A 12,999-nucleotide genomic window follows, 5' to 3' on the forward strand; every position below is an offset into this window, starting at 1 on the left:
GTCCCCACTGGGGTGCCTGGCCAGTCTGGGTGAGGGGCTGAGGGCTGTTTTCAGGCTGGCGGGTGCCTGAAGCTCCCAACTGCTCTTTTTTCCTTTTTTGTTTTTATTCTGGGCCACCTTTAGCTCTGGCTCCAGCTCTGAGGCCTCTGTTGCTGAAAGCAGGTATCTGGTTTGTTTGGGTTCTATAATCGAAACAATGTATAACTCCAGCTCTGAGATCCTGGCTCGCTGAAAGCAGGTTTCTGGGGTTTCTGGGGTTTCTGCTGAAAGGCAGGTGGGGAACGTTGGAGTCCTCCGTCAGTGAAGCAAGCAAGCCTCATGTTCACTTCAAGCTGCCTGGCTGCTGGCCACCATCTTGGCTGGCAGTTAATTTGCATATCACCCTGATTAGCCAATGGGAAGGGTAGCGGAGGTATGGCTAATTACCATGTTTCCCTTTTATTAGATAGGATCATTAATACTTAGGATAAGGCAAGTGTTCAATGCCTGTGAAATAACAAATGAGTTTTATAAATGAATGAATGATAAGAAACTGTTTTTTTTTCCCTCTGACAATAAAGTGATGAAATGAGATGCAGAAGCCTCTTTGGAAAAACAGTTTAACAGTTTCTAAAATATATAAACATATAATTGCCATACGAACCAGCAATTCCACTTGTAGGTATCTACCCAAGAGAAATGAAAACATACACCCACACAAAGATTTCCATGCAAATATTATAGCAGCATTGTTCATAATAGACAGAAACTAAAAACAATTTAAATATCCATCAATTGGTAAATAAATAGTATGGTATATTCTTACAATGAAATATTCTTTAGTGAACTATGAGCACATGCTAAAAGCATAAATGGACCTTGAAAACATTATGCTAAGCTAAGTGAAAGTGAGATACGAGAAATCTGTATAATTCCATTACATGAAGTGTAAAAAACGGCAAATGTAAGGAGACCAAAGGTAGAATGCGATTACTTGGAGTTGGGGGTGAGAATGAAGATTAAATGTAAGTGGGCATGAAGAATTTTATTGCTATAATAAAAATGATTTATAATTGATTTATTAAGATGGTAGCGTCACTTGGTAAATTTACCAAAAATTATTGAATTGTAAATTTAAAAAGAATGAATTTTATGGTATATAAAATATATTTCAATAAAGCTGTTTTTCAAAACATGAGATGCAGGAAAAGTTTGGAGAATAAAAAGCTATCAATGAAATCCTTCCCATTGGGCTGTCAGTAAGACTTGAAAGAAGGTAAAATATGAGATCTCTGATGATCCTGCTTATGAGTCAATATGATTGGTTCAAACATTAGACACATAATTGGTTTAATATTTCTTACAGTCTATGGTGTAAGCCTAACTATAGCTTCAATTTTGGACTACCATCAAAAAGTCTGGCTTTTTCACATTACAGATATGTGGCAAAATAGACAAAATGACTTAAGTGCCTGCATAAGTCAGAAAGGTAGAAAAATAAGAGTGATGTGTATTTCAAAGGCTAAGTCAGAGAAGACCAAACCAGCAACAGATGAAGTCTAATAGAAGAAATTATTATGTATTTCATGGTTAAAAATAAAAAGTATCATTATCGTTCTATTCTCAGTGAAACCATATTATCTTGATTCAAAGAAACCTGATATTTTTTTACACTGTACTCACTCTGAAATCAAGAGGCATCTTAGAATCTACATGGACTTTCATTGCAGCATTCCCCCCCTCAAAACCTGTCACTAAAAAAATTAGAGGTCTTTAAATAAAATCTTCACTTTGAAGGAAAAATCATTTTGAAAACAAAATATAGATTTTTTGTAATATGCTTTTGTGTGTATGTGTAAATATGAATTTAACATTGTTGGGATTAGTTGAAATAAAATGTAAGTGAGGTGACCCAGTGACTCTCAGAACCCGGAGAAGCTGCACACTCCTGTTCTCCAAATGGATGTGTGGTTTGCTCAGTGTTCCCAGCTCCCTGGAAACAGGCAAAGTCTGAACTCTAAGCAAAGCTGCCCATTCTCATGTCACCTTAGGACACTTGTCACTAAATTCTCATGCACACACAGGCTTGTGACCGCTAGAGAAATGTGAATTATAGTCTCTAAAACACAGGCCTAAAATCAACTGAGATGGAAGAAAACATAAAGCCAATTGTGAAGGTTCTAGTTCTACGGAGAAACGGTCTCAGACACGGCTGGCGGTCATGCAGAAGCAACGCCATGGAAGGAAACTGGGCAGTAACGAGCAAGTCTGCATGCACCCTCTGAGCCAGGACCCCAGTCCTAGGATCTGTCCTAATATAATGATGTGCAATGACATGTGCATTGCACCATTTTTGCAAAAAAAGAGACTGTAAAGAATCCAAGTGCCTATCTTGGGGTGGGGGGGGCATTAAATAAACTGTGGCATCCACATGCCAAAAATAATGATAAGAAAATGACATATGCTCATAGGGCAATCTCCAGGAAATGGCAAGAGAAAAAGCAAGGTGCAGTGCCACAGATACAGTATGCTAATTTTGTGTAAGAAAAGAGAAATCGGGCATGCCTCACTCAGTATACATACTTGCTTATATCTACAAAAAGGATGGAAAAATAAAACAACAACACAAAAGGAGGAATGAAGAGGGTAGAGGAATAGGGAAGAAAGCAAGACATATCTGGCTGTAATTTGTAATATAGTGTTAACTGTGGAATTGGGGTAAATGATATATATTAAGAAAACAAACCAAAAAAAGAAGCAATTCCTGAAATTAAAAAACAAATAGAAACCAATGAACCTAACTGAATACAAGCCTGGTGACGTAACCCCACAAATAATGACTCCAAGGGCCCACAGAGCACAGAATTTTGACTATACATAGTGGGACATAATCTAAGACTTTTAAAGTGACATTGCTATTATTTTGTATATAGTTTTAGCAGTTTTTCCTTCTCTCCCTCCCCCCAAAATTGCATTTAATCTAAATGTCCCTTCCTCCCCTCCATAGGCGACAGTCCACTATGACACTGCTTTGTTCTGTTGGATGTGCCCTCTTCCTTTCTGAAAAGGAAGTAGGCAGATTACACACCAAGGCAACCTCCACTCTGCACATATTGCTGGGCAACCAGGCAGAGGGCTGAGCCTATTAGCACTGGGCACTGAAAAATAAAAATAAAAAAAGGATGTTTTGTTTTGTTTTGTTTTGTGTTCTTCTAGGTATCAGAAGCAGACCTGGCAGTAAACCACTCTGCACATACTGCTGGGCAACCAGGCAGAGGGCTGAGCCTGTTAGCACTGGGCACTGAAAAATAAAAAATAAAAGGATGTTTTGTTTTGTTTTGTTTTCTTCTAGGTATCAGAAGCAGACCTGGCAGTAAGAATGCCTGAAGTCCCTTTAAGAACTATAATAATCTTGACTAACATCTAATAACAGATAACAGTTATTGAGAGCTCATCATAGTCCATTGAGGTAACACTATCTTAAACTTCAGAAGGAAATTAATCAACATCCAAGTGCTAGAATTTACAAAATGATTGGTTCCTAACTTAGACAACTAATGGGCATTATACAATGGGCAAGTTATGTGGTATTATTGAAGTGATAGACACCTCAGACCAGAACCCAGAACTCAGTTAAATAATCCTAAGCATGAGATTGAAAAACGTCTTTAGTCACAGCGAGGAGCTAATATAGAAGAGAATTTTCAGTCAGTAGATGGCACAAAGAAAGGATCTTGGATTTGGTATCAAGTGTCTCAATGTAAGCCACCTACTGTGTGATCTTAGGCAGAGCACACAGTGAGAAAGCAGGTAGATCCAGCATCTCAACGTGAACTCGATTTCACATAGATGTATATGATACTGTTACATTGTTAAAACTATAAAAAAAATAAGGTTTCATGATCTGATAAGAATTAGGCAAAGGAATGAAAAGAAAGCAAAAGAGAAGGAACGTCTCAGAAGACAAAGGTGAAATAACATAGGTTTTTCACTCTGTCCATTGTCAGCTGAGCCCTCTGAACAGCTGCTTGTGTGTGCCAGCCTTCCCTGTCCTCTTTGCATCAGACTCGTCACTGAAAGAAATATTTTAACTTCTTTGGAGAACAAACATGCTAGTAAGCTCACCATAGCTCTCATACATTACTTGGGGAATGTTTTTTATTAAACTACTAGAGGCCCAACGCACAAAATCCTTGCATGGGGGCAGGGGGTCCCTCAGCCCGGCTGGCACCCTCTCCAATCTGGGACCCCTCGGGGGATGTCCAACCGCCGGTTTAGGCTAATTGCCTCTGCCTGCTGCCCTGATCGCTCCTACTTTGCCCAACTGCTAGCCTGATGGCCCCTAACCGCCTCTGCCTCAGCCTTTGGCCTAAACCTAAGTTGCCTCTGCAGGAGGCAAGCTGGTGGGTCAGGGGAAGGTGCTGCCCCCATTACCCCGCTGATGCTGCCACTGCTGGCCTGAGCCTGGGCCCTTTGTAGCTGCACCTTTGCCCTTAGCAGCTGCCCGCGGCTGCCTGAGCCTTGGCCCTTCGCAGCTGCTGCAGCTTTGTCTGGAAGGACGCCTGCCCTAATTAGCATATTACCCTTTTATTAGTATAGATTCTTGCATTTGGTTTTATCTAACATTACCCTATGACTATGATGGGATTTTGACCAAAAGATACTTTATTCTGACAAATGCCTAGAAATTCTACCTAGAAAACATTTAGTAAATGTTTTTGGCAAATAAACAGAAAGGCCCAATTTCCTCCAGACCCCACAGATCCTGGCATTAATTATAAAAGTGGACTGAAAATGTCGATGGCGGTAACTCTGATGGCTCTGAGGATGCCGAGGCTCTGACAAGGACAAGAGAAAAGGGGGCTCCGAGGGAAGCAGATCCCTTGTAGCAGGTGCTGCTGGGGAACCCACCACATACTCCAGATCTAAGCACCCAGGGCCACTGGCCAGGATTCCCACGGACAGCACCTGATCTCTCTGGGGGAGGGCTGCCCAGGCTGCCACATCCCTTTTCTCCACCTGTGCTAAGGTGCTGAGGAGGCACTGCCCCAGGATGAGTCCTCCAGCAGTGACCACGGGACTTGGTGTGCACTGACCCCAGGTCCCGTCTGAGGTGCATGTATTTCACAGGCTCTTGAGAGTCCCCCAGCAGAATGAAGCTTCAGTTACCCACAGTCGTCATCTGTTTGCTAAGGTGAGCTTTCTTAGCTAACTGTCTACCCTTTTTCACTTCGAAGGGAGAGGGCCAAGTATTTCCGGTATCACTTCCCAAATAAACTACTGGCATCCAAACTCTCTTCTCAGGATATGCTTCTGGGAAACCTGAACCAAAATGCCATTCCTTTCCAAGAAAATGACTCTACTCACGGTTCCTACTCACAAAAGCCCAGCTGCCTGGCACCCTAAGCCCTCGTCATTATTTCCTCCTAACCATCACCCAAGGTTGGCCACCTCACTAGCATATGAAGTGGTATTTTGTGGTAGCGAGAAGCAACTGGCACTCTGTTCTATTTGTAAACCAGTTGTCCTAGCTCTCCATTCTTACATTCTTCATTCTCTTCCTATGGAGTCGTATTTTAAATGAAATTAAGGTACTAGTGAACTTTCTGGTAATCTGGCAGACAAAGATAGTCACTTCCTTCTGAAATACTATTTTCAAGAGAAATTAAGATGGAAACATCACAATGGAAAAGAAAGCACTAAGTAGGAAGGAAAGTTTTAAATGAATAAGAAGAAAATTGATTAAATCTCACTATTACTGAATAAATTACATCTCTTTCATCTAATAAAGTTCGTCTACCATTCATGATTAGAACAGAAGTGGGGAAGAGTAAATAAAGGAACTCCACTTAAGAAAAGTAAAAATCTTGTGCATTTGCTTTCAATATTAAAACTTTAGGAGAAACAAAGAATAAGTTTAGTTCTTTTAAAAACACAGTTAGTCAGTATACCATAATCTTTAAAAATATATATATATATATATATTAATTTCAGAGAGGAAGGGAGAGGGAGAAAGAGACAGAAACATCAGCAATGAGAGAGAATCATTGATCAGTTGCTTTCTGCCTGCCCCATACTAAGGAATGAGCCCACAACCCATGCATGTGCCCTGACTGGGAATGGACCTGGTGACCTCTTGGTGCATCGGTTGACGCTCAAGCACTGAGCTACACTGACCAGGCATTAGAACAATTTTTAAAGATGCTACTCGAAAAGTCAGTATTTTCCAGTAAAGGATGAAAACCCATTTGCCACAGTAAGTTGCATAAGCTTCAGAGTATGAAAATAGTGGTTAATGTGCTACTGATGAGCACCGTCTCTTTCATCCCCCTTCCTCCCTGGGTAATAGCTATTTCTCCACAGTTCTGTTGAACAGATGAGGAGGAGGAGGAAGGCCCAGACAGGTGGGCAGTTTGCCTGAGGTGTAAAGGGCTGCAGCATCCGGGTAGAACCTGTCCTCCTGATTCACAATCCAGGGATACCTTAGACTCTAGCATGTCATTTCCTTCTGTCTTTTTGGAAAACATTGTTTCAAATAGATTCCCTTAAATTCTGACTCCTTTAAAAAGTACTGAACTTTTAAGAATTTCTGCTGCATAGCTTTCTTTTTGACGTGTTCTTAAAGTATGCTCTATGGGAGACTAGCCACGGCAAGATGACAGATGAGTTTATCAGTGGGCTGGTCTGTGAGAGCAGCGGGGCCTTTGCCCCTTAAAGGAACGCGCTCCAGAGGGATGATAAATCCTCATGTAATGGCTTCTCAGGAAAATCCTCAAATCCAACCCAAAGTTCAGCTCATCCCAGGGGCCGCTTCTCATGCTATTGCTTGAGAAATGTACACACAGCCCTCATCACTCCATCATGAGTTACCTGAACTCTCCTTCCAGGTTAGCAACCCTGAGCTGAAGAATCCCCCAGTGCTGTCTAGCTGACTCCCCCGGAGAAGCCACTGTTACCAGAAGAACCCATTTCTGGTGTCTGAAAACCCTTACCACAATTCTTTTGCCTCCTAAAATCACAATATGTTGTAAGCACATTTTACCTAAAGCATATCCAAAGTTGCCTTTCTCTGTACGCAATTCCTTTGATTTTTTGATGTTGTTTTAAGAAGCATGGATCTTCTCAAAGTCGCTCTGAATTTTGCAGAGATAATGTTCTTGCCACAGTGTATTTGTAAGAAAATGGATGCATAGAGTCACAACACTGACCAAAGGGTATACAGCCGCATAAGAAAATGCAGAACTAGAATCCAGGTGACATTTCTCCTTTATACCATGCTGACAAAATCCACCTTCCTGCCTGCTAGCTTAAAAGAGTGACTAAGTTATAAATACACACATATGTACACATATGTGTTCACACACATTTCAATATATGTATATACATGTTAACATTTATACACATATATTAATAGTTATACAAACACATGTTTATAGGTAAGTTAAATGTGTATTGCTTTATATTTAAGTTAGTATATGTATGCTTCTGTATTCTACCTGCTGTTAGCTATTTTAAAAGATGTTAGGCCCAACTGGTGTGGCTCAGTGGTTGACTGTTGACCTATGAACCAAGAGGTTCGATTCCCAGTTAGGGCACATACCCAGGTTGTGGGCTCGATCCCCAGTGTGGGGCATGCAGGAGGCCGCCAATCAATGATTCTCTCTCATCATTGATGTTTCTATCTCTCTTTCTGAAATGAAGAAAAGATATTTTTTTAAAAGATTTTAGAATAAAAGGTATTTCTGATTTTAGATTCTGTGGATTGATAAACTATAATAAATCTATATGTAAATGATGTTTGGATACATACATATTGCCATGGAAATATGTTGAGAATGTATTGCGTAGGGAGAAAATCGAGTTACAACATTATGCATAGTATCATTTTATTTTTGGAAAACAAAAAGAGTTTGGAAATATCACAAAATGTTTACAGTGATCACACCAAAATGGTAGGATCGTGATGAACCTAAACGAATAAATTCTCTTAATTCACTTGTTAATTTCTGTCTGTTTGCCTCCCTATCTTTTTCATTTTGTTTAGGTATATATTCCAGCTTTTCTAAATGAACACATACTATTATACAATATTTTTAAACAATTTTAAATTAATTTAAATGTTCAAGAAACAAGACACGATGGATTCCACCGAGGAAAGATAAAGTCGGACAGAAGCTGTGGCATCGCCGGGGAAAGCACTGAGCATCGCCCACCAGAGGCGGCAGGCCAGCGCCGCATCCCCTGAGTGGGCAGTTCAGTCACTGGTGTGCACCGGGAGGATGGGCCTGGGATACAGCCAAGCCCACGTCATTCGCTCTAGCGCCATCAACCAAAGCAGCCAGCACATCATTGCCTCCTGAGAACAAGCCAAGACATGAGGGATTGCACAGTCTTGGTGTTTTACAATTGATTGTGAAAAGTTTGGGAAAAATATAAAGAAAAACAAATTGGCAACATAAGCAATTGCTCCCACATTCTATGAATTTAGCAAGTAGGAGTTATTAAAAACTGCCTGCCCCAACTACAGACTGGCCTGATCATAAAACTATGATGGGACACCATGATTTTAGAAATACATTCTGGGAACTACTAAGGAAAATAAATATCAGGACACAGTGATAGCATCACAGACAACCTATAGATGAAGGCAAATGTCCATTTCAAAGGTTGTCTCCGCATACCTGAAATTATAATGAGGGAAGTAACAGAATTTTTCTTCCTGGTCCCCCATCATTCCTGTGTTCGGGTTTTAAGCAAACTGCTCACTGACAGCTGCTGAAATATCATTTTGCCCTGTGTAGTCCCTACCTCCCAGTTCTCAACATCTTGCCTTTCATGTAGTATGCCCCAAATTTTCAGTTTCCACTCTTGTCCAGGAGTTCATGGCTCAACGCCTGCATTTTGTCACCCTCTCCCACTGGCCTGCGGAAAGGTCCTTTATTCTATTCTCCAATACCTCCCATGAATGAGCGCTAGGTTCATATTTTCACAATCCAATTTCATTAGATCATCTTCTGATTTGAGACTATACGGTGGCTCCCTACTCCCTCCTGGATCCTATCCACATCCCTGCACTGTATGTTTGGGGCCCCATTTACTGGCCCTGGCTCACCGCTATATGTTCCACAGTTGAAGCTTGGGTGGGGAGGGGAGGGAAGTAGGAGAGATATGGGTCAGTAAATGAATTTGTACTTTATCCTAGGGGCAAGGAAAAACAATTGTGTGGATTTTAAACCCAGGATTTTAAACAGCATGAATTTTTATGGCTATTAAACTTGAATCTGCTTTTGTAAGATTTGGCATATAATTCTTGTGTGCTGCATCACATTTAAGCACATAATATGAGGTGAGGAAAATGGCAGATGAGTGCCTGGACTTGACTTTTCTCAAGGAAGTCTAGCTAGCACTGCTCAAAGCCGCAAAGCATTGTGAAAAAAGAAGGTACGCCAGGAGTCAATTCCTGGGTGACAGCAGTAACAAAAAATGCTAAGAGACAGGAGGAGGCGGTGGTCTCCCCAGGCACTGTCAGGGAACAGTAGAGACAACAAAGGGGTCCCAGGAGGTCACTGGTACTTTCTCAGAAGAATTGCCCTAAATTTCATTTCTAGAGTTGTTCTCTCAGAACCCTATGGAAGGAGGAAACAAGGTGTCTAATCATGTCACCTACGTGCAGTCAGATTTGCATACGGCAACCATCCTGGGCTAAGGATATTCCTCTATGACACAGTCACAGAATTAAGGAGTTGGAAGGGTCCTTCCATCACCTACCACTAGTTTAAGAGGATAACTCCGTTGCCAGGTAACAACACATTTATTCTCCATTCAATGTTGCTGATCTAACTCTACTTAGGTACAGGATTTGCTACCTGAATATCACTCTGTATGCATCTGCAAGTGAGGCCCGGGGTGCTTGAGTGTGTCTGATGCTGTCTCCGCTTCCTCTTTCTAATCTGGCCTCAGTCAACATTGCTGCTCCCTGTGGAGGCAGGAGACTCCTAATGCCCAAAATAGTAATTCATTGCTTAATCCCAGTGAGCTGATGAAACCAAATAACACAAATCCGTAACTGTGTGCTGTAAAAAAAGGACAGCACCCGGGACATCTCTGCTGAATAATTTGATCAGATGAGAAAATGAATGCCACGTTTCTATCTGAGCTTTGTTATTGCCCACAGATGCGCCATTCTCCATCAGCACCCAATCCTTCCAACAACCTCTGAAAAATCCTGGGGAGCTATTAAAATGTAAATCAGTAAGTCCTCTCATTTTATAAAAGATACAGCCTCTCACTTGCCACAACTACCCAAAGGCAAGAGCCTAAAATAAGATGAAACAAGAGGTTGAAGTTTACATTAACATTAACTCTTCTTAAGAAGAAAACAGTATTTGTTTAGGAAAAATCCCTTAGGATAGCAGGTGAGACGCCAGCTCCAGGTTGCCTTAATTTGGGTAAAACCATTCCATGCTGGACAAGAAGATAAACGAATCCAGGAGGGCAAAAGAGAAGAGAGAAAAGGAGACGGTGGAAAACTGCATGCTTATCAAGGTGACTCTTTGAGAACCTCCAAAATCTTTGATCAAGTTGTTAAAACTCACAAAAGGCTTGAGGAAATATCCTATATAATAAAAGGGTAATATGCAAATTGACCCTAACAGCAGAATGACTGGGAATGACTGGTCACTATGACACTCACTGACCACCAGGGGGCAGACGCTAAATGCAGGAGCTGCCCCCTGGAGGAAAGTACGCTCCCACAGGGGGAGCTCTGCTCAGCCACAAGCTAGGCTGACGGCTGCCAGGCTAACGGCTGCCAGCACAGCGGTGGTGGTGGGAGCCTCTCCTGCCTCCTCAGCAGTGCTAAGGATGTCCAACTGCAGCTTAGGCCTGCTCCCTGCTGGCAAGTGGACATCCCCTGGGGGCTCCTGGGCTACCAGAGGGATGTCTGACTGCTAGCTTAGGCCCAATCCCCCGGGGAGCAGGACTAAGCCAATAGGTGGACATCCCCTGAGGGGTACCAGACTGCAAAAGGGCACAGACCGGGCTGAGGGACCCCCCCTCCAGTGCACACATTTTTGTGCACTGGGCCTCTATTATTTTTATAGAACTTGAAGAATTGTACAGCATGTTTTGCACAGGAGTGTCGGAGAGGGTACAAAGAGAAACACAGGAAAGAATGCTTATTCCACATCATTAGAATTGGATTTAACCTATTCTTTACAGAATGGGTGCCTGTGAATTAGTGATCAGTGAATGTGAATTTATCAACTAAAAATTTTTCCCACAGACTATACACAGAACTTATTTTCATTTATAAAATTGCATGCTCTAATACTCTGTTGCTTGCACTATGGCACATACAAGTCACTTTAAAAGAATGCTGTCATCCTATGTAATAAAAGCCTAATACACAAATCAACCAAACGGTGAAACAGCAGAATGACCGGTCGCTATGACTCACACTGCACCAGGGGGCAGACGCTCAACACAAGAGCTGCCCCCAGCCGCAGGCCCAAGGCCAGCCAAGGTGGGTGCCAACAGGGGGCCCCCCAATTGCCCTGCCGGTTGCCCCACAGATCGGCCCTGATCGCCAGCCAGGCCTGGGGACTCATGCACGAATTTCATGCACCAGGCCTCTAGTATAAAAATAATTGTCCTGGCTTAAGAGTAATTCTTAACTTTTCATTAGTTAATCAAAGGATATCCATTGCTGATCTTCACTTTACCCCCAAAACAAACTCAATCTCTGCTGAGATTAGCCATTGGCTACTCTGAGGTTAATGGAGAGAGTTCCCATGTGAAAAATCTCTACTCATTCAATTTTCAACATCATCGATTTCAAAATGTCTCAAGCCAGAAAGATCAGCACACCTTCTAACAATAACTTTATTCCTAGCCATTTCCAAACAGAAAACTAGCCTGTGAAGAAAACCATAAAAGCATACTGCCTCGAAATGATAGATTAAACAACTCTCTTATCAAGATTGTCCAAGCATAATTTAACACCATCACTAAACATGCCAAAGAACAAGACACAATAGTCACCGACTATTAGCGATTCCAAAGCCAACCCATCTAATAAAGAAGGTCAGAGGAAAAGATAGTAAAAAAGGAGAAATGAAAATAGTGTCTGTGGACTGACACCCCTAATAGGTCTTAAAGCTGAGTCCCTTTTCTTGTAGACACTTTAACAATGTATATTTCCCATATCCAATGCTGTCCACGGGAATCCTGAGATGATTGGAATCTCGCATAGAATAGTAACATTAATAGACACGGAAAGTCTCCTTTATTAGGACATACATTTGCATGGCCTTTTCCAACCAAAGATAAGTCAGTCAAGCAGCGTGGCTTTCTCTTCTGTAAAACACAGAATGACCTACATATGTACCAGACCAGAAATGGTTTCTAGAACTCGTTTATTTCCTCTGTTCCAAGTCTCAGAAATAAAAAATTAACTTTCTCAATGGGATCATCTGCTCAACAAGGATCTTCAGTGCACCCTTGGTGAGAGGGGCTGGGGATGGGAGGGAGAGTGGACTCACCAACTGATTGCTGTACCAATATAGGGAGGATGCCTTCAGTACCACCCAGAATTTCTTCCATTTGTTGCTCAGGAAAGTTCCTTTCTCCTTTTTCTTATAGAGCCACCCTTGGCAGTCCGCGTGCCCCAGGTCTTTACACGATATCCTCCTCCGGCTCATCGTGAAAAACCCTGCAACAGTTACATGAAAAGATGGTCACATATTACCCCAATGTATATGACAGAGAAAGGAAACTTCATTTTTTACCTCCTGGGAGTTGGATTATTTTTTAACCAAGATTTATGCAGAGTAAGTGCAAAAAAAAAAGTCTCTTTTATCTCGTTTATTTTTAAACATTCATTTAGTGCTTAGAAGGTACCAAGACATGACCAAAGAAACAGTGAGACTAGCATGCAAGTGTTAGTCTAAGACTATTATTCAACAAGAGCAAGTGGAAAAATTAAAATCCTGAGGCTGCCGGGCACATCGTGGCACAGAC

At 41.7% G+C, this 12,999-nt stretch overlaps 1 protein-coding gene across 1 annotated transcript in view; it reads right to left on the minus strand.

Annotated features, from left to right (window-relative positions):
* The window catches only part of IPCEF1 (interaction protein for cytohesin exchange factors 1), a 128,022-nt gene that overhangs the window by 45,835 nt on the left and 69,188 nt on the right, over positions 1-12,999 (minus strand). The window contains exon 5 of the mRNA XM_015560017.1: positions 12,522-12,691. Within this exon, the coding sequence (XP_015415503.1) occupies positions 12,522-12,691 (170 nt within the window). The remainder of the gene's footprint in view (positions 1-12,521; positions 12,692-12,999) is intronic.

This window comes from Myotis davidii, unplaced genomic scaffold (genome assembly GCF_000327345.1).
Source record: "Myotis davidii unplaced genomic scaffold, ASM32734v1 scaffold1494, whole genome shotgun sequence".
NCBI classification, from domain to species: domain Eukaryota; kingdom Metazoa; phylum Chordata; class Mammalia; order Chiroptera; family Vespertilionidae; genus Myotis; species Myotis davidii.